General features: G+C 40.5%; 4 protein-coding genes across 5 annotated transcripts; 2 read left to right on the top strand and 2 right to left on the bottom strand.

The window, feature by feature from the left end:
- Window positions 1–3,051: 3,051 nt before the first annotated feature.
- On the top strand, window positions 3,052–4,264 carry LOC117137532 (INO80 complex subunit B). Its single transcript, XM_033299018.1, has 2 exons — window positions 3,052–3,177; window positions 3,240–4,264. Exons 1-2 carry the CDS (start codon window positions 3,165–3,167, stop codon window positions 4,082–4,084), a joined length of 858 nt encoding a protein of 285 aa, XP_033154909.1. The 5' UTR covers window positions 3,052–3,164; the 3' UTR covers window positions 4,085–4,264.
- On the bottom strand, window positions 4,093–4,590 carry LOC117137533 (intraflagellar transport protein 20 homolog). The gene has a single exon (XM_033299020.1). It carries the CDS (start codon window positions 4,486–4,488, stop codon window positions 4,093–4,095), a length of 396 nt encoding a protein of 131 aa, XP_033154911.1. The 5' UTR covers window positions 4,489–4,590.
- Window positions 4,591–5,613: 1,023 nt separating this feature from the next.
- On the top strand, window positions 5,614–6,350 carry LOC117138075. Its single transcript, XM_033299898.1, has 2 exons — window positions 5,614–5,649; window positions 5,712–6,350. The coding sequence occupies exon 2, from the start codon at window positions 5,727–5,729 to the stop codon at window positions 6,255–6,257; it is 531 nt and encodes a 176-aa protein (XP_033155789.1). The 5' UTR covers window positions 5,614–5,649; window positions 5,712–5,726; the 3' UTR covers window positions 6,258–6,350.
- Window positions 6,351–11,747: 5,397 nt separating this feature from the next.
- Window positions 11,748–14,487, bottom strand: LOC117136989 (probable protein phosphatase CG10417). 2 transcript variants are annotated; one of them, XM_033298163.1, is made up of 6 exons: window positions 14,451–14,487; window positions 14,231–14,286; window positions 14,028–14,159; window positions 12,999–13,967; window positions 12,419–12,949; window positions 11,748–12,365 (listed from the first exon to the last, which is right to left on the bottom strand). In XM_033298163.1, the coding sequence occupies exons 3-6, from the start codon at window positions 14,136–14,138 to the stop codon at window positions 11,988–11,990; spliced, it is 1,989 nt and encodes a 662-aa protein (XP_033154054.1). In that variant the 5' UTR covers window positions 14,139–14,159; window positions 14,231–14,286; window positions 14,451–14,487; the 3' UTR covers window positions 11,748–11,987. The 2 variants fall into 2 exon arrangements, with proteins under 2 accessions (XP_033154054.1, XP_033154056.1); XM_033298165.1 differs by lacking the exon at window positions 14,231–14,286 and having other exon boundaries at window positions 14,451–14,485.
- Window positions 14,488–23,210: the final 8,723 nt, after the last annotated feature.

Raw genomic sequence — 23,210 nt, forward strand, 5'->3', positions numbered from 1 at the left:
GCTCCAGATCGATTCGTTTCCTTTATGTGTCCAGCTCTTCGAGTTCGTCGGTCAGGGCCATCAGGGCATCCAGGTGTCGGCACTCGTACGGGCGTATGAACATTCGCAAAGCTGGGGTGCTGTTCTCCTTTGTCCTCGCCTGTGTCTCCTTCTGCGACAACCCCAAGGGTCGCATTAGGGTCTGCATGTCTACCATATAGTCTTTGAAATTCTCGCCATATCTGCTTTCTCTGCCTGACAGCAGTGCTGCCCTTCCGCCGATCACGGCTGCCTTCCCACCGTTCCTTCTTTCGCGAATGGCATGCCGACGTTCCTGTCCGAAACCCTGCCTTTCGGACCTGCTCCTGTTGGCATCCGCCATGCTAGCGAATTCGAGGCTCCTCACCAGGCCTTCAACGCTGGAGATTTTGACCTCTACAGCCGGTCTCCTTCCGTACTCCTTTTGTTATGCATCCAGACTGATTCGGTCTCGTCTGTGGTCTGGTCTATGATCTCGGACAGCGTCTTCCGCATTCCCACGACCTCTTTGGCGGGAAAGTTATCCTTCTTTATGCTGCACAGCCACGACTTCCCCATCCTACTCTCTTTTCCATTTGCCAGGACACTTACGGTTGGGCGCCAGATGTAACGAACTGTTTTTCTTTGTTCTTCTCGCTACGAGTTGCAGTGGCTAGCTCAGAGAGTTTGTGTATTAGTCCCTTCAAATTTATGATTTGTGTGATTGCCCGAGCAAGGAGAAGGCATAGTTTCAGATTAATGTTGTTTTATTGTAGTATTTTACAGCTGACTCCCGCGGTGATCGCCACGATCTATTCAATGGCCATGCGGGCCAACATATATAACGATTCAAGCAATAGGTGTTGTAGGGGTACTATAAGTCCTTTTATTTAAATAAAACACAAACGCAGGAGTTGGCCTCTTTGGTTTATTTGGTACTTCACGTGTTCAGCTTTAGCATTCGACTGACTCCCTCTCTATGCTTGTTGCTACAGAGCCGATGTTGCGAAACAGAGAGAATGCCACCCGAAAGCGAACAATAACTTAATGTTTATATACTATGTTGCTATACTGAACTTATGTATGTGTACCTCTAGCCTACTAAAGTGTGTTCCTTACGAATAAACTAATACAAACCATCCTATAACGGAATCGACTATTCATTTAAACAATAGTTTCGAACCAACGACTACGCTTACAAGTGGGTCCTTGACAACGGAATGGGCTTAGGATGTGATGGGTGCAGGGTGTATCGTCCACGGGTTAAGGCAACGCTAGGCCTGGGACCACCTGTCGACCACTGACACTGTCCCTTTCAAACATGACCGGCGCCGGCCCTTTATAGGCGGCGGGGATCCCGTTATTTCCCCTTTTGCGGCGGCCCGTTCGGGTAAAAGGTCCAACTAATGTGCCGTTAGTTCACGGTCCGTCGTCTTTGTGCATGTTTAAAGTCCGCACCGTTAACGTTCGACCTGTGCCCTTGGCCGGCTAGAGTACCGTTAGTTCACAGTCTCTCCGCTTTGCCGGGGTCCAAGGTCCATTAATTACCGTTCAACCTAACCGTTATTCACTTTCGTCCATGTCTCTGGAATCTTTATTTTTAGTCTCAACTTTATATATTGGGTCGAAAACACTTCGTTATATAAAAGAGTGCGTGTTGAGGCAATGAAAGCGTGCGCGCATTATAAAGATCCTCAAAGCTGGAAAGTCACCAACACAGATCGACTCATACCGCCCGATAAGCCTGCTATCAACTTTCTCCAAAGTTTTTGAGATAATTTTGCTTACCCGCTTGATGTAACTGCCGCAGGTAACAGAGACTGCTGTTAAGTCGGCAAAATTTCAATTCTACAAAGTCGTAGGTGATTCCATCTAGCCATCGAAGAATTAAGAACTTTTTCGTATTAGATTTCGGTCACTTCACTCTGTCTAATTAGCTTATGCCGGCGCTGTTTCCAAAGGGTTCCAGCTACACAAAATTTTCTAAGCCAGACATAATTCATCTTCGCGAAGGCCGCATCAGCAGATGGCTACGGGTGACCCAGATGCAACAACACTTCTGGAATGGTTGGATCTGCGAGTATTTGTCCCTACTGCAAGATAGAAGCAAGTGGCGCGTCGATACGTCTAAAATCAAGGTTGGAAACAAAGTTTTGCTTAAGGAGGACAACATTCCACCGTAGCCATGCGCTTGTATGTAGGTGTCAGTCTGCATCTCCTTGTGCATTTTTATAAATTTTAATCCAAATGGTGGCATATTGGCAGTCTTCCTCAGCAATTTCCTGCCACCAGCAATTCCTAAAATTGTTATTTGCTTACATCCCAACTTTGGAGGCACAGTTAAACTTTATGGCACCTCATAAAACATATTCAACAAAATTTAGTACGCTCGAAGAGTAACGGGAAATTTTCAAGGAGTTGGAGTGGCAGTTTTAGGCACTTTCAGGGCGTTAGAGTAGGCGTGGCAAAAATGTTGTCTTGCACATTGATAGAAATTTACAAGACCAATAAAAATGTGAAAAAATATCAACACGTGTGTGTGTCTTTGTCTCTAGAATCTGTATGCTGAATGCCAATTCTTTCTTTCTTAATTTCTTGGACACTAACATACAAATCTTTGAACCCGACCCGACGAAAAATTCAAATAATTTGTAATTTTATTAAATTTTATCCATTATTTATTTATTACCTTAAGCGCTTTTCATACAGAATTAGAACTCGTTTGTATATGCACATATAGTGTCAGATAGGAGTGTCAAAATAAGCAACGATATTTACTTACTATACAGTTTCATCGGTTATCGGTTCAACTCAACAGCTAAACATGCTTTTGTGATGTATTCTGTGCATTGTTTAAAGACATTTAGCAAGGGGAACACAAAATTATGTTGTGCACAATTCAATTTTTTTTACTTAATTATATTGTTAATATCTATCAGCTTAAAATAATTATGCCATGTGGGCAGAGATATTACACACATTTCCCAACCGTTTAATGGGGATGTCATTCGTGGAATTAGGCTATAAGCGTCTTAGTTGATGTATGATCAATCCAATTTTTCTGGCTCTATAAAAAATTGAAATGTAACAAACAAAATACTCATTAAGCCAATTCTTATACAAAAAGATATTAACCGCTGCTACAAAACGTGTATATTTCAATTGAAATGGTGAAAGAAGGTAATTTATATCAATCACCTAACTAATGTAACTTCTTAAAATGTAACCCCATTTATTTAAAGGATCTAAGGATGCAGAGTACTTTTCTGCTGAGTCTATGTCAAATTCGTTGACCCCTAAAGATCTTCATTACACTACGGATGGGCTTGCATCTAATTCAAATATTCATGAACATCCGCTCAGACGCACAAGAAATATTTGCACAAAAAAATTGGCACATGATGACACTTTGCCTCACACGGGTGCTAAAAAAGGTAAAAGAAGACGCAACAGTGATACGTCCAGTGAAGAGGATCGATGGCTTACAGCCATAGAAACCGGGAAACTAGACGTTGTTGATGAGGAACTAAAAAAGATAAAAGACCCCAAACTTATGACAGCTCGTCAACGCGCTATTTATGAACGGACGCAGGACTCTGAGATAAATGGATTTATAGAAGAGCTAATTGCTCTTCCAAGTGGTTATAAAGAAAAGGAAAAGCCGCAGACTGCGGAGGAAATTCATAAAGCTCTGCTGAAATCTCAAAAACGAAAGCAACAAGCTGACGAACGGCGAGAAAAAGATAAATTAAAGACAATGGAGCGGTTGTTAAAAAAACAGGCAACCAACAGGGATCGAATTTCAATTCGCAATAAGTCTTTACAACAGCCCTCTTATCCAAAAATAACCTATATAAGTGCTGTAACTGGCAACTATGTATTAGTTCCCACAGGTTACGAATTTCCTTTAAAAGCTCAAATCTCTCGTACACCCCCTCTTTCACAGGTGTGCTTTGTAAGCGGTTGTGAGAATCGCAAGAAATATAATTGTTCAACCACAAATGTTCCATTATGCAGTCTCACATGCTATCGTAAGAACCTTTTAAAAAATATAAACCAAATAAGAAAAACCTCTACGATTACGTAGATTTAATTTTAATATTGATTGACAAAAAAATTGTTTATTATTTCATGTTGCTCAGTTTCAATTCGCTGTAAAAACTGTAATTCGCCTTTTAAGCGTTCAAGTTCTACTGTTTGCTCAAATATCTCATATTGATAGACTTGCTGCTGATTCTGGCGCTGAATAAATGCCGTTTTTAATTGATTTTGAGTACCAATAGCGCGCAGTTTTTCCTTATCGACATCTTTGGCAAACGTTTCAGATATATTACAATAATCAAACACAAACTTTTTAAAAATACTGAATGCTTTGATGTAATTAAAGCATTCTTCCTTAAACATTACTTTGCTACTGGAGATGTTTGGATGCTCAACTCGGACCGTGTAAATTTCATCTATAAACACACCAACTTTTTGAAGTTCTTCCATCTTATTGCGATTGTAACAATGTTTAACTTCCTTACTATACGTAGCGTTGCTATTGACAACTACAGGACTCGTAAACAAATAAGAGCTACGCGTTTGTATATGAAAATGTATTAAGGCTTTAGTATTTTTCTTTTGGAAATAATATTAGCTTACAGTATTTGAATTGTTTGAAATTATACTGTCAATGCCAATAATAAACCTTTTTTACACCCGTCACTCGTAGTGTAAAAGGGTATTCTAGATTCTTTGAAGTCGGTAGCAGGCAGAAGGAAGCGTTTCATGAAGTATTTATATTCTTGATCAGGATCAATAGCAAAGTCGATGACCGTCTGTCCGCATGAACGTCGATATTTTAAATTCAGCATATAGATTCTAGAGACAAAGACGCACACACACTTTTAATACAAGTGTTGATATTTTTCACATTTTTAATAGACTTTCTATCGACTCTAACGCCATATAAGCGCTTAATCTGCCATTCCCACATTTTTTCAAAAAATTGTTTATATTTTTTCATAATTTTATTATTCTATCGCTTCATAACGCCCCAAAACTGCAAAGCCCACATTTTTGAACTAATTTTCAAAAATGTTTGATAATTTTATTAGTCTTGTAAATTTCTATCGATTTGCCAAAAAAAATTTTTACCACGTCCACTCTAACGTCCTAAATTCACCAAACCGGTCACCCCCACAGTTTGGAACAATTTTTAAATTTTTGCTCATTTTATTTCCCAATATCTATCGATATCCCATAATGATGAAATTTCGCATTCGCATTCACACTAGCTGAGTAACGGGTATCTGATAGTCGGGGAACTCGACCATAGCACTGTCTCTTGTTTTTTTTTTGTTGGTAAGTAATTCCTTTTGTTTGTTCGCTACCTTTAGATTGGTGGATTATTTGTTATGATCGGAGGCCTACAGTGCAAATTCATTGATTTCGTATTTATGGAAGTCATCTTTGCAGACTATCATTGTGTGTTTGGACACCACGTTGACTGCAATTGAGAACTAAAAAAGTACATCTAGTTTGTAGATAAGGAAGCTGTCATATTTTTTTTTTTTTCAACTAACAGACTAGAGAAATTTCATTTGCATTCGACACGAGCAACACAACTGTCGAATTTCCGGATGAAGTAAAAAACAACAAATTGAAAAGCGAGTATAATATAAAATACACTCAAGGTACAGTACGACCAAGTGCTTGCGCATAATTACAGGTACACTGCCGTCGAAATGAGCTTATTTCCCTGCATGAAATTGAGGAAACTTTTCCAGATGACCAGGCGTCGGTTTGCCAGTGGAGGAGATGGTATTCGGCTTATGGTCGCCGATCGCCAGGTCGTTGGTCATGGCATCAATGGGCGACCCATATACTTCGATAGCCCGGACTGCCCTTTTCCGGCAATTCGATATCGGGAGGTTACCCCAGAGTTGTGTGCCCTATGTGAAAAGGAGTTGGACGACTGGAAGAAGCTGTCGCTGGATGAAAAGAAACAATTATACCGATATAGCTTCTGCCAAACCTATGCAGAATTCCAGCACTTTACACCCGAATGGAAGCTGTGTCTGGGCGTCGCTTTGTGGCTTGTGTCAATCGGTATCGCCATATCGATATCTATGAAGACCGTTCTCTATGGAAAACTGCCGGAGACGTTTAACGAAGAGCGCCAGTCGGCCCAATTGCGGCGCATCATCCAGCTGCAAATGAACCCAATTACTGGAATAGCGTCCCAATGGTGCTACCGAGAGAACAAGTGGAAGTAGCCCATCAACACGATGATTTTCCGTAAACTATGTACAGAAACGTAACTAGCAAAATACAATTCAACAGCAAAGTCGCTTGCCATTTGATCGTTACATGCTGAATTGGGCATTTAAATTTCAAATACTCAATATGTATAGATTTCATACTGTCTTTCTAGCTGAGTAACTGGTATCTGATAGTCGGTGAACCCGACTATAGCATTTACTTCCGTTTGAAATTATGGTGTATACGAAAAAATCTCATGTTTAAACATCGTCTTATCCCTCTTAAATCCATAATCAATTATCGCTTAGAAAAATCTGAGACAGAACTTAATTTAATGTTATCCGCGAAAGAAATATTAAGCATTGACATTGTTCCTTTGGCCTAGTAAGCAAGGCTATTGCTTTATTTTCGTCGCATCTCGAAAAATCGGTCCTTAAGCACCAGTAAAGACAATTTCACGCTGGAAACTGTTCTGGCATCCAGCCCCTCGGCGACATTCCGGAGTTGGTACCGGGCACGCGTGGGCAAGAGCACAAATACCAACAACTATATTAATGTTGGGAGCGCGGTGGAACCAACAAACACCAACATAGAGCACAACTGGGAAAAACAGACTGTTCGTCCGTATGAACGTCGAGAGGAAACTATAACATTTTAAAAGTTGACTCCTTAGACGCAGCGCAAGTTTGTTGACCCATGTTGCCACACCCACTCTAACGCCCTAAAACCGGTCGAACTCCCACGCCCACAGTTCCCCTAAATTTTTGGATTTATTTTCATAATCTTATAAATTTCTTTCGATTAGCAAAAAAAAAAAAAAAAATTCAAGACCAGCCGCTTTTTTTTTTAAAAAAGTTTTTTTGTTTTGAAAACTTATTAAATATTTATACATAATTGTATTAGTCTTGTAAATTTTTATCGATTTGCCAAAAAACTTTTTGCCACGTCCACTCTAACGCCCTAGAGCTGTCACGCCCGCACTCTTGAACCATTTAATAAATTTTGCCTCATTTTATTCCTCAATATACATATATCGATATCCTAAAAAAATAATGAAATTTCGCGGTCGCGTTCCCACTAGCTGAGTAACGGGTATCTGATAGCGGGGAGCTCGGCTAAGAATTCTGTCTTGGTTTTAATATATATTATAATCTTTACTTAAATAACATATAATTTTTAATATAAACCTAATTTAGATTTTATAAAGTAGGAGAACTCTGAAAATAGAATTAGATGCAGCTCCGGTGAAATGGATAAAGGGGTCAATGCAAAAGTAAGAAGGAACGACCATAGGTAGGGGAAGCAGGTGACCACAACTCCACTCGTGGTCGCGTTTTGTGTGCGTGTGTCTAATATGCGAGTGTTATGTTTGATTTTTTTGTTTTCCTCTCCGGATGTCACTACGTCGCGATCCATGTCCGTGTGGATCCGTGAAGTTTGTTTGTCGCAGCATGCTAAATAAAATAGGGTAATAATGTTTAATCGAGGTGCAACAATTAACCCACTCCTAGCGACGAGTGCAGCCGAGAAATTAAAGTGTGCGTTGCACCGAGATACATTCCAGCAGGCCACTAACGTTCTTCGTTATAAATATTAATATTATTAATTATTTTTGGCGACCAACTTCAAGGTATCTTATTAAAACTTTTTAAAAATTATTTATTATAAATTTATCAATCTAGCATCCACCAACCCAAGCAGGACAAGTCGATGGATACAAGTTAACAACGCTTAACATAATAATGCATAGCAACTAAGTAGCTCTATGTATAGAATGCTGACGCGCCAGAATTGAGTTCAGCGCTCTGCGCAAAGAACGTCCGGCAACGGAAAGCTTAGAACTTTGTTGTCCGTCCTTAAGGTCCATCATAGGATTGCCAGGAGTCTAGATTTCCTAGGTACAGCTTTAAAGGTAGTGGCTGGTACTCCCGATGCCACGGAGGTTCGAGGGAACCCACCTGGTGACCTTCGAGCGAACGGCGACCATCAATGGCTCCGAATTCGTGAACCTACGGAAAGAATTAAGCAAGCAGCCAGGCATTGCGCGCTTCCCATTACTTAACATCGTCGGGCACGACCCCGTGCTCAGCATCCCTCTGCTACACCTGATGAATAACGAGAACCTGCTCTCCATCCAAAGCTTTAAGGATGACGTGGAATCTGAAGGTCCGCCTAAACTCTGGTTCGTAGCTGGTGTGGTCCTAAACCTTGGTTTAATTGGCTCCTTCGCACTTTATCTGGCATTAAGGAGAAGACGAGCCTCCATGGAGATACAGCGTACCATCGACACATTCAACATGACCGAGGACGGTCATAAACTTGAGGGGGGAGTAGTTAACAACGCTTAACATAATAATGCATAGCAACTAAGTAGCTCTATGTATAGAATGCTGACGCGCCAGAATTGAGTTCAGCGCTCTGCGCAAAGAACGTCCGGCAACGGAAAGCTGACTCTTCTTATTCGGAGTGTTGCTTCACGCTGCAAGGAATGCTGAGTCGGCTTTGCCGACTCGTCTTGTTGGCGCGATGCATTGCTGTTAGGGTAAACTTAGCTCTATGTTTTGTCAACTCTTGAGTCTCAGTTTTGTATCCGAATAAATCAGAACGTGCTCCGGCTTAAAGCCGCAAATAATAATTGTATTTATTATCTAAATTGCTACGCCACAAGGCTAGTCAATATACCTAAGGGGGCGAAGTCAAGCCCTCCAACGTAATCTTCAGTAGAAGACCCTGACGCAAGACGTCCAACCACCGCTACCGGCCGTTAGAGAAGTCTCTGGATCAACGCGGGAATACGCAATTTCATAATTTACACATGGTAGGAGACACATTCCAACAATTCATCCTTTGGAAGAAATGCTGGAAGTGTGACCAAGGTTGGCCCGATTATGAACGGGCCTATCAGTAGATAAATTTATTTATCAGGTGGAAGCCATGTAAAACGAATCTTTAGAAGGAAATTTCCAGCTCATGTGCAAGAATGTTAGTTTTTTGTTTGGTGGAAAATCAAAAGATTTTTTTGGTCACACCACAAATCGGTTAGAACTATAAATTGGGAAAATTTGTGTTCAGCTTTGCGCAAACAATACAAAGATGACAGGAAACAATGAATCCTTTGAGGACTTCTTTAACGCCATTAACGTATTGCCCCTGACAAACAGCAAGTTGGATCTTAAATAAAGACATAACCTGTGTCTCTCAACTGCGCGAGGTATGTCGAAGAAGGGAGTCCTATTTGGAAGATGACCGTCTTTTAGTAGATACCGGCGACGAGGAAGAAGTCGAGGGAGAGATAGGAGCGTTGGCTCTGATCTGCTGGAATTGCCAGAGAGAAGGTCATCGCTATCAGGACTGTTTGGCCGATCTCTGCGTGTATTGCTACTTACTAAGCCAAATTGTGCTAAATGCTTGTCAAAAAACCGCCAAGTGAGCACGCAGATGCCGCAACACAAGCCGAAGGCTTTGCGTGCTCTCTCAACAGCAGCAAACTATCCTAACCCGTCCGCAATCTCCAGTCTAGACTCCATGGCAAACGAAAGGGGGACGAAGTGATTCTGCAAAACATCAGCATAACCCTATAAATTTTCACAAGGATGTGGACTTTGATAAATCAAAATACCTTGATTTAAGCGACAACGAAGCAACTGGAAAAAGGTCTCTAAGCGCTCAGCGAATTCAATAGTTTTGGAAAGAAATGAGGAAACCTAAGAAACATATACGCGAAATAAATGCATTAGGAGATTGTCTGCAGGATCAGTGTTCATTTTTGACGAAGCGGCTGCTAAAATGAGAAAAAATTTAAAAATTGTTCAAAAGTGCGGGCGTGATCGGTTTGGCAGCTTTTTTTGGGAAATCGATAGAAATTTCAGCGACTAATAAAATTAAGATCCAACAATTTTTCAAAAATGTGGGTGTGTCAGGTCTAGGCGGTTTTAGGGCGTTAGTGTGGGCGTGGCAAAATCGATAGAAATTAAAGAGAATTATAAAACTATCCAACAAATTGTCAAAAATGTACAACTTTTCACTTTTTTTTTTTCTACTTTTCAACGAATTTAGTCTACTTTTTACTCTACGAGTTACGGGTATAATTACCATTCTTTTTAGCTTTATCTGGTGTTCTGCTCCATTAAGCCGTGTATAGACTTCTTAACAATTCGTGAAACCATTTTAGGGTATAAGACGTACAGGGACAGGGCAGTGTTATCAGCAATAACACTAGGTCTCATGGGAACATAAGTGGGGTTTGTGAAAGCTAATTCACGTGTATTTTTCCAATCAACTATGCTCAAAATCATCGCGATTGCTGCTGCTACGCCGGAGAACCGCATAGATGACGATCTTTCCGACGCTATTTTGATACCCGTTACTGCGTTAAAAAGTGTGTAACAGGCAGTAGCAGGAAGCGTTTCCGACCATATAACGTATATATGTATTTGATCAGGATTGATAGCCGGGTCGATCTGGCCATGCCCGTATAAACGTCTCGATCTGAGGAACAATAAAAACTAGAAGGTTTAGATTAAGCATACAAATTCTAGAGACATACACAAAGCGCCGGCGCATGCCGCCCTATAACCGCCCAAAACTTCCACACCCACATTTTTGAAAATTTTTTGGATATTTTTTCACAATTCTATTAGTATCTTAAATTTCTGTCTATTTGCCAAACAACTATTTCCCACGCCCACTAACGCCCTGAAACCGCCCAAAACTGCCACCTCCACACATATGAAAAATGTTTAGATTTTTCTTCGTTTTATTGTTTGTCTTTCAAATTTTTATCGGTATACCAAAAACACTAGCCACGCCCCTCCTTTCATGTACAAAACGCACACCCCGACATTATTAAACAATTTTTACATTTTTTCACATCTTATTCCCCAATATCTATCGGTATCCCAGGAAAATTCTGAGATCTGTTCGCATTCCCATTAGTAACGGGTAACTCGAGTCGGGGAACTCGACTATAGCATTCTCTTTTGTTTTATTTTTAGTAATGGCCCTTGGACAGCCATATTACTTGGAAATGTTAAAATGTAGGGAATTTTGAAGAGATAATAGACCAATTTTAGAGAATGATTGCTTACCTATGTCAGACGCATTATTTTGTAAGACAACACAACAAATTTCTCCAATAATAAAGCTACTTGTTTTAATTTTTTCAGAAACATTTTTGATTTAACAAAAAAATAATTGATTTGAGTATTTTTAGAATCTGGTGACGAAAATGCGATCCATTTGCAACCAGCCTACGATCTTACAACTGAGAAATTCCAGCGACCTTTGCTCGTTTCGTAGCGAGGCGCGGTTGTCCCTCATTGTCCCTTGGCAAGACCTTTATGGGGACATTGACTTTACTTTACAGGGACATCTAAAACATAACACTCGCTGGAACTAAGCCTGAGTTGATTCAATAGTCTTACATTTGCAACTAAATGTATTTGGTTAAAAACATATATTGTAATAAATGACGTTTAAAACATTTTTGCTTTATAAATAAAAGATTTATTTCATTTCGATTTTATTTAGCAATTTACGAGAAAGAAATATAAATATTTCTTAAAATATAATTAATATATGTTCTTATGAAAGAATATTTGTTTGCATAAACCTGTCATCAATATCATTTCGAAAAGTGGCACAGTTTTTCGCACTTCGATCTACAAGCTTAAATGTCTACAATTAAAATGCATGTTACGATTAAATGTGAATTAAGATGAGTGCACTTCCGAATGTCAAGTAAATTAGGATGAAGAAACAATTATAGTAACTTCCTTAATGGCCTTCTTGTCAGGATCTTCATTCTGACTGTTCGGTGATGGGGTTCTGCCTTTTATGTTTTCTGGTTCCAGATCAGTTTTTAATCGTTTAGAGTTGTTTTTTTCAAGAATTTCGTCGTCAGTATCCGCATTTTGTGATGCGCATCGCTTAGGCGCACTGTGATCATTTAAGCTATGTGAAACATTTTCAGATGTCTTAAGTAACTTATCTTCAGTTTGATTTGGAGGAATGGTAGACTGCAGCTCTTGCAGCTTTTTCTTAAACTGGACGATTACAGCAGTCATGTTGTCGCATCCAGTCCCATCACCCATTGTATTCGGAGCTAAACAGTTATCAAAAAGCTGAAATTTTGCATGGTTATTAACATGTTTGTGTTATCAGTAGATATCTTTACCTCTTCACAAATCGTTGACAATTTTTTGTTATCTTTTATTCTGCAACGTACAAATTCTACGACTTCCTCGCTGGACATATAATTCCATATACCATCACAGGCCAGTACCATAAACTCGTCCTCTGGCGTGATAATGAGTTTCTTGATGTCAGGTAGGGCAGATATCATTTGTTCCTCAGCTGGTAGGGTTACGTTCGTTTTATAGGCGTGGTCCCCAAGGGCTCGAGACAAATTAAGGCCTCCATTTACGCGTCCATCAAGTGTAACCCGACCACCTGCCTTTATTATGCGCGAGGCTTCTTCGTCATCTTCGGGCTTGTGGTCGATGCTCATTTCAATGGCTAGTCCACTGCGTGATATAACACATCGCGAGTCCCCTGCGTTTGCCACGTAAAGGTCCCGACCTTGCAACAAACATACAACTGCAGTACATCCACTATCTTTGCCAGGCTCCTCAATCATATTTGCACAAAAATTGTCATTAGCCATCTGATCTTCATCAGTCTCTTCATCATCACTATCCTCATTACCCTGCAAAAAAGTAAGTTAAGTATATATGTTTAGTTTTTTAATAACTTACATCTTCGTCACCGTCGTCATCATTTTCAGTGCAGTCAGAGCTTTCTGCGGATGAAGTATCAGGACTCTTGACATTATCATTTTCTTCATAGTCCGCATCATCGTCTGTGAACTCATCCTCTTGGGAGCTGTTTATATTCCTTTCAAATTCTTTGCTGGTAGATGAGTTTGTGAACTCGTTTTTCGAGGACTGATTTACTTCGGTCATGTCGTTAGAACCAGTAGCGAATAATTTTATATTACTAGAGGAAACCAACGTACTCTTAGAACCGGTTCCATTCGAACCCTCATTTTGGTCATTAATGGAATCATCTTTTAATGCAGCACTCTTGGTGGATAAATCGTTGATACTGCTAGTGGTATTGTCGGCAGCCTCAGCCTTAGGATTTACAACATTGCTCAGATTACGGGAATTAACTAAGCCATCGGCGGATAGAGCTGCTGCAGCAGCTGCTGCGGAAGTAGAAGAACCATCGGGCTTTGCAGAGGGGTCCATTACAGCTTTGTTAGTAGCTTCCGCAGCTAATGCTGCAGCTCGGCGCCCGCGACAATATGGAGAGCGCATTTTAAAATTGTCTCTATGGTCAGAACTCTTAAGATCCAAATCTGGTCTTTGCGGAAGACCTTTGTATTTTTCCAGAACTTCATTTAGTGGCAAATTGCTTTCCTCTTGCAATTCAGCTAAATCTTCGTCTTCGTAATCGTCCGCTTCAGCATCTACGAAGTTATGTTCTCCAGCCAATATTTTTAGTATGCCGACTATCGATGGATCAAGCAGCGTTTTGTCAAATCCCAAAAATGCTTCCTTGAGTGCCACTTCAAACTGTCCATTTTTGTAGGTTTCAAGGTTTTTAAGAAAATGTGGTAACTTGTCAGCGCAATATTGCGCTACCTCAGCTCCGCCGTGACCATCATACACAGCAAAAAACGATGTATTTTTGTCAAAATTTAAAATAGAATTATGTGCATCCTGAAACATGACGAAATCGTAATACTGTGTTTTTATGAAAGGAATCACATATTAATTTACCTCTTGGCTGTTCCGCCATCCCTGCATTGAGCTAGCTCCAACGACTAACAATTCATTAAACTGATCGGTTGATGTTTTATCCGTTTTCGGATGGGACAAATAGGCACCCATATTGTAGAACTTGTAACCTTTCTAAGAAATTATAAGAGGTTAAGAACTCAATTGTCACTGTCCTTTAAAATAAAAAAATTTCGATGCCTTACCAAGCTAACGTTATGAGCATAAAATTCTACTTATAGGCTGTACTTGCATACATTTACTGTAATTTTTTTTAGTTCAAAAATAATTTTATTATAAATATTTATAAAAAAAATACTACAAAGGTAATTTAACGTAATAGGAAGTATAGCCCTTGGTAGGACCTTTAGGAAAAGTAAGTAAATATCAATGAAATCGAGATAATCTTATTTGCAAAGTCTTCACCTTAAACGTTTTGTATTTAATCAAATCGGAAAATTTCTGTTTTCGATATATTAATGTATCGAGTATCAGCAAAATTTGGGTATTCCATTTATTTTCGTCAAAATAGCGACGGTGGGTTAGAGAAGGAAACGGAACGTCTGAAAAATGAACGTGAAGCAGTAATTCTGTTCCCCATATACTAGATATAATATGGAAAATCCTAGTATATTACGATATTTTGAATATATTCAATCCATGAATTAACAAGTAATTATCTTGGTTATCAATACTATGTTTATCTGAAAATTATTTTGAATTATATTCATAACTTCATATTTCATTCATGAATTTTATGAATTGTCTTTAAACTCCAAAATCGTTCCAATCTTTGGGGGCTTGCTTAGAAATACCTCTGACCAGAAGGAAAAACCTTTGTCCGGATGGTTTGGATGGATAGTCCGTTATGTCTTAGTTTCAGATCAAATTATCGGCGAGAGTAGGGCAAATTTATAAGTAGGGCTTGCCTTCAATACATTTTGGAAGTGTTAAGCTTCACTGGTTCGCTTCTAGAATAACTGCCTGTAGAGTTTGTAATAGGGATAACTCCCTCGGCTGGCGCGCTTAGATTTGGGTGAGCCTTCCACAAGAGATACATTATGCTGGTGGGCGACCGTTTCCGAGTGTATTTTCGTTGTGCCTTTTCTTTTACATGATTTAGAGCCTCCTTAGAAAATTGATTTGAGAATGTCGATCAGCCAATCACGCCACAAACATATTTTTGCAAAACGTTAAAAAGTTATCAGGACTGATAACCAAATGCGGTTTTGCAGTTATTAGGCTGTAAAATATTTTGTTGTCACAGCTATATCAATTAAACTTTAAACGTAATGCAATATGCTACGATTGTAGCTTGTTTTGACTTTGAAAGTTTGAATGCGGTTTTAGATGCGATCTGTAATTAGGATAATTGTTCTGCTTCCTAGATGACTGTTAATATAGAACGTGGAACCCCGTTGTAAGGTCACTGTTGGTTATTGTAATAATTCGTGTTGCTTTCGAGAGTAAATAAAAGTCCCTTATATCTGCATATTTGAAACATATATTTTCTGCTGTGTTTCTGCCTTAACCAATTGATCGGTGTGCTTTTCGTTCAAGAAATTAAAGATTATGTCGTGAAAACATTCTTGAGCAAGAAGCCTGTTTTTTTTGTGTATTATATGATTTATATTTAGCAAAACATGTGTGTGCGATTTTAAACTTTAATTAGTGTGCAAAAATGTGTGGTTCAATGTGTTACGCTTGAGATCTCGGCACCGACTGCTCAATTTCGTTATTAGAATTTTCGTTATTAGAACCGACGACCACTTCGCGTCTCTCGGCCTATTTGCTCTACTGTCTTGATTCCGATTCCGAATGTACATTTTGATTTTAGTGTTTTAAAATACTCATTGTTAGGGAACACTAAGATCTGTTATGTCCATACTGCCGACAATTTGTGCACTGTTCTGTGTATTGTCTGTGTATTCATGAAAATTTACGCGGGATTTTTCAACGCTCCCCCAAGTCCGCTGTTGTGTGGATTTTCCGTATTGTTGTTCTTTAAGGGGTTCAGGGACTGCCCGTCTTTTTTTCTTTTGCATGCGTTACAAGAGAAAGCGGAGAATGTAAGCAAAGCTGTGAGAGGTTGAAAGGCCAGACAGCTACTTGACAGTGTTGTCAATTTCATTTTAAAGTTGCGCCATATGCAGCCATATTTTCCAACTGAGATTTTTCGCCATCATTTTTGACGTGGATTTTTTGAAACCCACCCGGGTGAGGCATTCTAAATGCGGTTTGATTCTGTACCACGTATAGATGAAGTGACTCATTAAGCATCCGGGGTGGGAAGTCTATTAATAGGAAGGACAGGAACTTGAACTTGAGTCGCTGTCAAGAGAAGTTACTCCTCTACCTACAGACTCAATAAATTTAATGCAAATTACGAATTTGTGCCAAAAATTAAGTTAAATAAAGAATACTCTGTGGGCGTGACCGTTTTGTGCGAATTGTAGGAAAGGATCGATAGAAATTTAGAACACTAATAAAAATATAATGAGCTACGATTTTGTTAACTTTTTGGTTTGGTTCGAGGTCGACCCTTAACAAAGGTTGATGTTATTTTAGACTTTAGCGACATTCATGCTTTCGTTGCTTTTAGGCTTATACTAATTCCCCGTTACTCAGCTAGTGTAAATGCGGATGCGAAATTTAATCCGTTGTGTTTATTTTGGGGAATAAAATGAGAAAATATTTAAAAATTGTTTTGAAGTGCTGGCGTGAATGTTTTGGGCGATTTGTAGTAAAGGATCGATCGAAGATTAATAAAAATATAATAAAATATCAACACATATTTTAAAAGTGTGGGCGTGGCAGTTTTGTGCGGCGTTAGAGTGGGCGTGGCAACATGGCTTAACAAACATGCGCTGCGTCTTTTTCCCTAGTATCATTATACTGAATTTCAACCTTCTAGCTTTTATAAATCCTGAGGTCTCGACGTGTCTGTTACATACCTCCTTTGACTCTACGAGTAACGGGTATAAAAATTACTTAAGCCCCCAACTTAATCAATTGTTTACAAGAGAACAGAGTTAAGTATGCGCAATACTCTATATTATACGGGACCAGGTGTGAGGAGTCTTAAAACTCCTCACAAATCTGGGTGCGGGGGAGCGGCCTAGCAAGAGCGTAGACGGCTGCGATGCAGAAAAAGTCAAGGGCGGTTAGGTCAAACGGTACCACGCTGGACCTTGGACCTCGGCAAAGCGGAGAGACCGTGAACTAACGGTACCGCTAACGGACCCGGGACTCGAGCAGGCCAAGGGCACGGAGGTCGACCGGTAACGGGACATGCACAAAAAGGACGCATCGTGAACTAACGGTACATGAGTTGGACCTTGTACCTGAGCGGGCCGTGCGCAAAAGGGAATATAACGGGATCCCTGCGGCCTATAAAGGGACGGCGCAAGTGCAGCCCGGGGAAGTCAGTCAGAACACGCGAGGAGCCGTACGTACGGGAGGATAGTCGAGGAGAGTACAGCGCGAGTCGCGCGGTCAGGACGCGTCCGCGCAGTTGCGCAGTCGGAAAGGAGTCTGAAGGCGGAGGAGAAGGAGTTAGTCAACCAGACCGCGCGTGAAAGGAGGTAGTGAGACGGAGCGTCGAAAGAAGGAGTTCGGGTGTGAGAACGCGCTTAAAGAACAAACAGTGGAAGCGTCGTGATCAAGTGATCCTGGGAGTGGAGGAGAACGACCTGGCGTGTCTGAAAGGGTCAGTGGAGTCAGTGGTCAGCAAATGTGGTCCTAGGCCGAGAGTTGTCTCGCCCGTGGACAATACCCCTGCCCCATAACATCCTAAACCCGTTCCAGCCGGAAGGTGGTCCTCCGGAAGAGACGACAAGGACTTGGCGTGTTCGAAAGGGACAGTTGAGTCAGTGGTCGGCAAAGATGCTCCCAGGCCGAGCGTGCCTGGCCCGTGGACGATACACCCTGCCCCATAAAATCCTAATCCTTGCCGGGGCCATACGTCGTTCGTTGTCAGGGCAGGACAACGAAGGCAAGGCGTTGCAGGAGAGACGCCGCGGAGCAACGCAATCATCGGAGGAGTCAGCCATAAATCGACTATAATAAGAACCATTTGCTTTTCCTTGGTCGGGCAATCACACAAATCATAAATTTGGTGGGACGAACGCACAAATCTCTGAGCTAGTCGTTGCAGTTCGTGACACAGGCTTAGTATTAAAACATAATTTGGTTACGAACGCCGATCCTCCAATAAATAGGTATGGACGAGAAAACACTTGCTGAGATATGACGGGGATACGAAAAATGCAGGGACTGGGAAGGAACTTTCATACATACTTTCATAATATGCACAGTGGAATATGGAAGCGTGCGGATGCAGAGTCCACAGATAGACGCGGGAATGGATCTCTAAACTGCATTTTGCCTAACAAACCCAAACGTTCCGGGGAGTCGAACGGTAGGTATTAATGCAGTTTGTAGGTGGGTCGAGGTTGACTTGGGCTTCGCTTTTGATATTGTCGCTGTGAAGTTTTCGAGAAGAAAAAGGCTCTTGCTGTTGTGTTTGCTTTTGGCTATCAACTGCCTGCTGTCTTTATACCTCGACATAAATAATCCTACTGATCTCATTTTCTACCCGCGCATCGATCTACGCCTCGCACACGCCAGCTGGACTACACTCGGCGACAGCGCGACAACGCACTTTGGCGCCAGTCATATTCTACGTATTAGTCAAATTCCTCACAATATACCAAACTAATAATGTGTGTGAGCGTTGTGGCTTAGGGGGAGGGGTGGTGTATGGTACCGATGGGTCGATAACTCGCGCGAAAAGCGATGCGAAGAGAAAAGCTATGTGCAAAGCGAGAAAATGGCAGAGTGAGAGCTTTGCGAGAAACTCTAACTCTTTTCGATAGAGCTACATTGCTCTCTTTATTAATGTGAACGTGATGGATACGGACGAGGAACTATTACCTAAAAGAAATGGCATCCACCCCCTTAACTGCAATAGATTCAATTCAATAATTTATATAATGACTTATGAAATCACGCAGAAAAGTTCTGTAACTAAGCGTGTATGTCTATTTCGACTTTTTATTATACTTTAAATTAGTAGTCGTTTGACGAAGACTGCCATGCCAAAAATTAATAATAACCAAAAAAACGTGTGTTTTGAAAATACACGGTAATTAAGGCACAGAATACAACAAAACAACAAGAACAAATGCTCTCTCGCTTTATCGCTTGAGCTCGCAACTCGCTTCGCTCTCACTCTGACATCTTTCGAGCAATTGCATTTAAAAATGCATAACGTGGTTTATCGCCCCATATTATAGCTTCGCTTCTTGCGCGCACTCTGCCTGACTAGGCTGACTATTAACACCTGTAACGTGTAACGAAATATAGTGATAGAAGACGAGAGTATCTGTACCTGCTGGTGCATGCTTTAGAGGCCGGCTCTAGCTCATGGCGTTGGGTGTGGTGGTCTTGCTTGTACAGATACCTTTTCGTTACATAAAATAATGAATAAGACCAAGAAATTGAGCGTGCTTACAACAACAGAATAGAGGAGCTAGCATACAAAATTGGAGGAAGCAAATTAATATACCCTATGTCCGGTCAGTATTTAAGTTCTAAGAAATATATTCTGTATTCATGGTGCTGACTAATAATTCATTATTTCCAAATTTTACCCGAAAATTTAAGCGCGCACTCTCTGAAAATGAACTCATCTTAGAAAAATAATTAGATTAGGTTAGCTTATATAAAATAAAAATATTAAATACTAAAATTAGTTCAATTTAAAAACAATTAAAATATTTTCCGCTGTAGGGTTACAGCGGAAAATTTATAAATCCCTAAACCGCCATTCTGACAGACAAGGCTGCTTTTTCACATATTTTTTAGATTTTTCCCATGTTCACTTCATCGGGCACTGTGTATTCTGGACTCCTAATCCCGCTAATTTTTTCCCGCGCTTTTAACCTCACTTTGGGGTACTCTTTAGTTATGCATTTTTTGGCAATTAACTTAAATACTCATCCCACGGTCTCGACTTATCGCCGACTGTGGTCCCGCTGCTGCTTCTCTTCTTCTGCCCCTCGATGGGAAGGGCGCTTCACTAGACGACCTGACTGTTCTTTTCTCTCAACTAACAGTTCACTTTTCCTCCGATATCCACTAACCTGTGGCTGCCCCAGTCGAACCTTGGGGTCTGGGCGGTGATGCTGCTGCGCGATGGTTACGCCAAGCAAAGATTTTCCCAGCTTAAATTTCTGCCTGGAAAACACATGCAGAACTTAACCCGCGCACCGTTTTGTGTCGAGGAAAACTCACTCTAATAATATTTTCAGCAAAAAAAAATCTCACTCTCAGAAATAAAACGGAAACTCAAGCCGAGGTGTAGGCCATCGGCGGAAATCGCGATCAGCTGAAAATCACTCTATTTACGATAACCAAATTATCCCAAAACTTTCCGGGTGCGATATGCTTTAACAACAGCAGTTGGCGGCCGTTGAAAATGTGTGTGGCGTTCAATTCCTTCAGACTGTCCAAGGAATCTACAGGAGTCAAGAGAGGTAGACTGGCTCCACTAAATATATATTTTCCTGACTTCCAATGCACGATTACCAGGGTCTCTTTATGTAGGCATCCTGGTTATTACAGGGAAAATTGTAAAAATAAATACCTTCGCGTGAAACTAGACTTTTGAACTTACTGTTTATTAATTTCAAACACAGTTTGAACACAGTTTGGTCCCCGCCATATTCGTAATGCTCTCCCGACTTGGGTCATGGGACATAAACCAGGCCATTTTAGAGTAATCCCGGAGCAAACGGTCCAAACGGTCAAATCGTCCAACAGGATTCCCAAAGGGGGGCGCCACCCAATCATCGCCCTATCGCAATACCTATCGATCCAAATGCAACACCAACCAAAGATTTCGACAAGCGCTACACGGAGTTTTACCAGAACGATGAAATAATTGGAAGCTTGGAGAACGGGAATCAACGCGGCACTGATGTATTCGGCAGTTCGAACGGTGCCTTACGTGGAGCCCACGCTGAACGGAAAGTATATTTGATTGGTTCCCTTGACCAAAGACACTGGAATAACAAGATGCGTAACGCCATACAATTTTTTGGTACACGATTTTTTCGCCGTGCCTCTAGAGGTGGCTCCAGGCTCTCTCGAGCCTTTTTGTTTGAGAGAGAGAAAGCGGAGAGCGATACAGCGAAAAGCTGTTCTACGCATGCAGTGAAAGCAGACAACTGTATGTGTGCACATGCATTGTAAATTTGACAAAATTCGTAGATTTTAAATCTATATTATTTTTGATCAATTGGTACCATGTAAAAAATTCTTATTTTGCAGTGCCTTGACGTTATTATTATTCAAATATAGCTTAAAAATAGTAATAACCGAATCTATGTACATAATATACCACAATAAATTTCACAAATGACTTTATATTAGAATATTTGTCATTAGAGTATTCAGCTTGCGACGTGAGAAAAATTAATAAGGCAATGATTGTTGAGTGCTTGTGTCCGCACTTCGTGCCCCAAGATATGACTTTTGAAACAAACTGTTATCATATTTTTATTAATTTTATAAATTTGTAATACTTCGGAAAACTGATATTTTTTTTAATATTTGTAAAAAACACATTAAAGATTTTGAAATATTTTTAAAAATAATAAAAAACAAATGTGTATAAAAAATGTATTGTTGAGCATTAAGTGCCCAAATAAAAGAGTAATTCCTCATTATGATTTTATGTAAATAATAAATGTTATATGTATGTATATATTTCACATAATTAATTATCAACATAAATATAAATATGTAAAGGGTAGCTAATTCGAGCGGCGATCTTAAAAAATGAATTTAAAAAACTTTAAAATTATAATAGTCAGGGCGTGAATTATTAATTTAAATTTTTTTCATCCAAATATGTAAATTCGTTTATTCGATCAGAATTGATTTCGTCCGAAAATCGTCTTCTAGCTCAAGTACGCACACATACACACGTTCTCGTCTATTGTTTTTACTCACACAAGCAAGCTTCTATTCTATTTTTAGATTTCTTACGCTCTCGGCGTAAGCGAGCGGACAGAGATCAATTTTGGCCGTCACCAAAAAAGTGGCTGCATAGTGCCAAACCAATGTATGGCCGTTACGCATCTTGTTATTCTAGTGTCTTTTCCTTGACATTGGGTACTTTGTTTTACCATTCTGCAAATAGCAACCGGATGTCCTTGGCGTGATACACTACATACCGTGTTTGGAGGACGCCCAATTCATCCTCGACGAACTTTTGGTTCGCTGGAGACATGGGATAGGGTCGATCCTTAAAGACTCGGCTCCTTCGACTAGCTCGATTGAATGCCTTTCCAAGCTAGACAATCCTAAGCCATACCGTTCAATGGTAAGGAACTTATTTTTACCTTTTTCAAGGCTTCCCTTTCCTGCGCCGACAGGCACCTCGGTATAGGCTCCTCGTTCGATTCGTCCATCTCCTCTTTTTTTTTTTTTTTTTTTTTAATTCACTAATTCTATTTATTATGGTTTCAAAAGGAATCGTTCAGTAATTCCTCTGAACTTAACCTAATGTGTGATAAAGATAAATGAGACCAAGTGGTATCTTAATTATAAAGTACAAAAGAAAATGTAATATGTTATGTTATCCTCCGGGTAAGGAGATCGCTGGGGTGTACCCTCTTCAGTCTTCGGAGGGAGATGGGATCAGCTAGGATAGTTGCTAGTCGGTTCGGGTGGGCCATAAGCCTGTCGGCATAACGGCTGCTGTGGAAATTAATCTGATCCCCAAGAAGGGTAATTTTCAGATCTCTTTCGATGACTATGTTCGTCACGTACCAGGGGAGCCCAGATGCGTGACGTGCAGCTCTCGACTGGACCACACGGAGCCTATTAAGCTGGGATTTGGCGGCAGTTCCCCACACCTGGATGGCAAAACTCCACGTTGGAGCGAGAATGGCTTTGATTAAAAGAGCCTTAGAGCTCATTTGAAGTTTGCTGGAGTGGAAGAGCCAGTCGAGCTTTTTTAGCTTCGCCAGTGACTTAGATTTGACCGACGTGATGTGGGCCCCCCAGGTCAGTCTCCGATCTAGATGAACTCCTAGGTAGCAGTGCGATCTAGCATTGGTGATAGGGCTTCCATTGAAGGTCAGAACTGTGCAGGTTGGCTTAGTGCTTCATTTC

This window comes from Drosophila mauritiana, chromosome 2R (genome assembly GCF_004382145.1).
Source record: "Drosophila mauritiana strain mau12 chromosome 2R, ASM438214v1, whole genome shotgun sequence".
NCBI classification, from domain to species: domain Eukaryota; kingdom Metazoa; phylum Arthropoda; class Insecta; order Diptera; family Drosophilidae; genus Drosophila; species Drosophila mauritiana.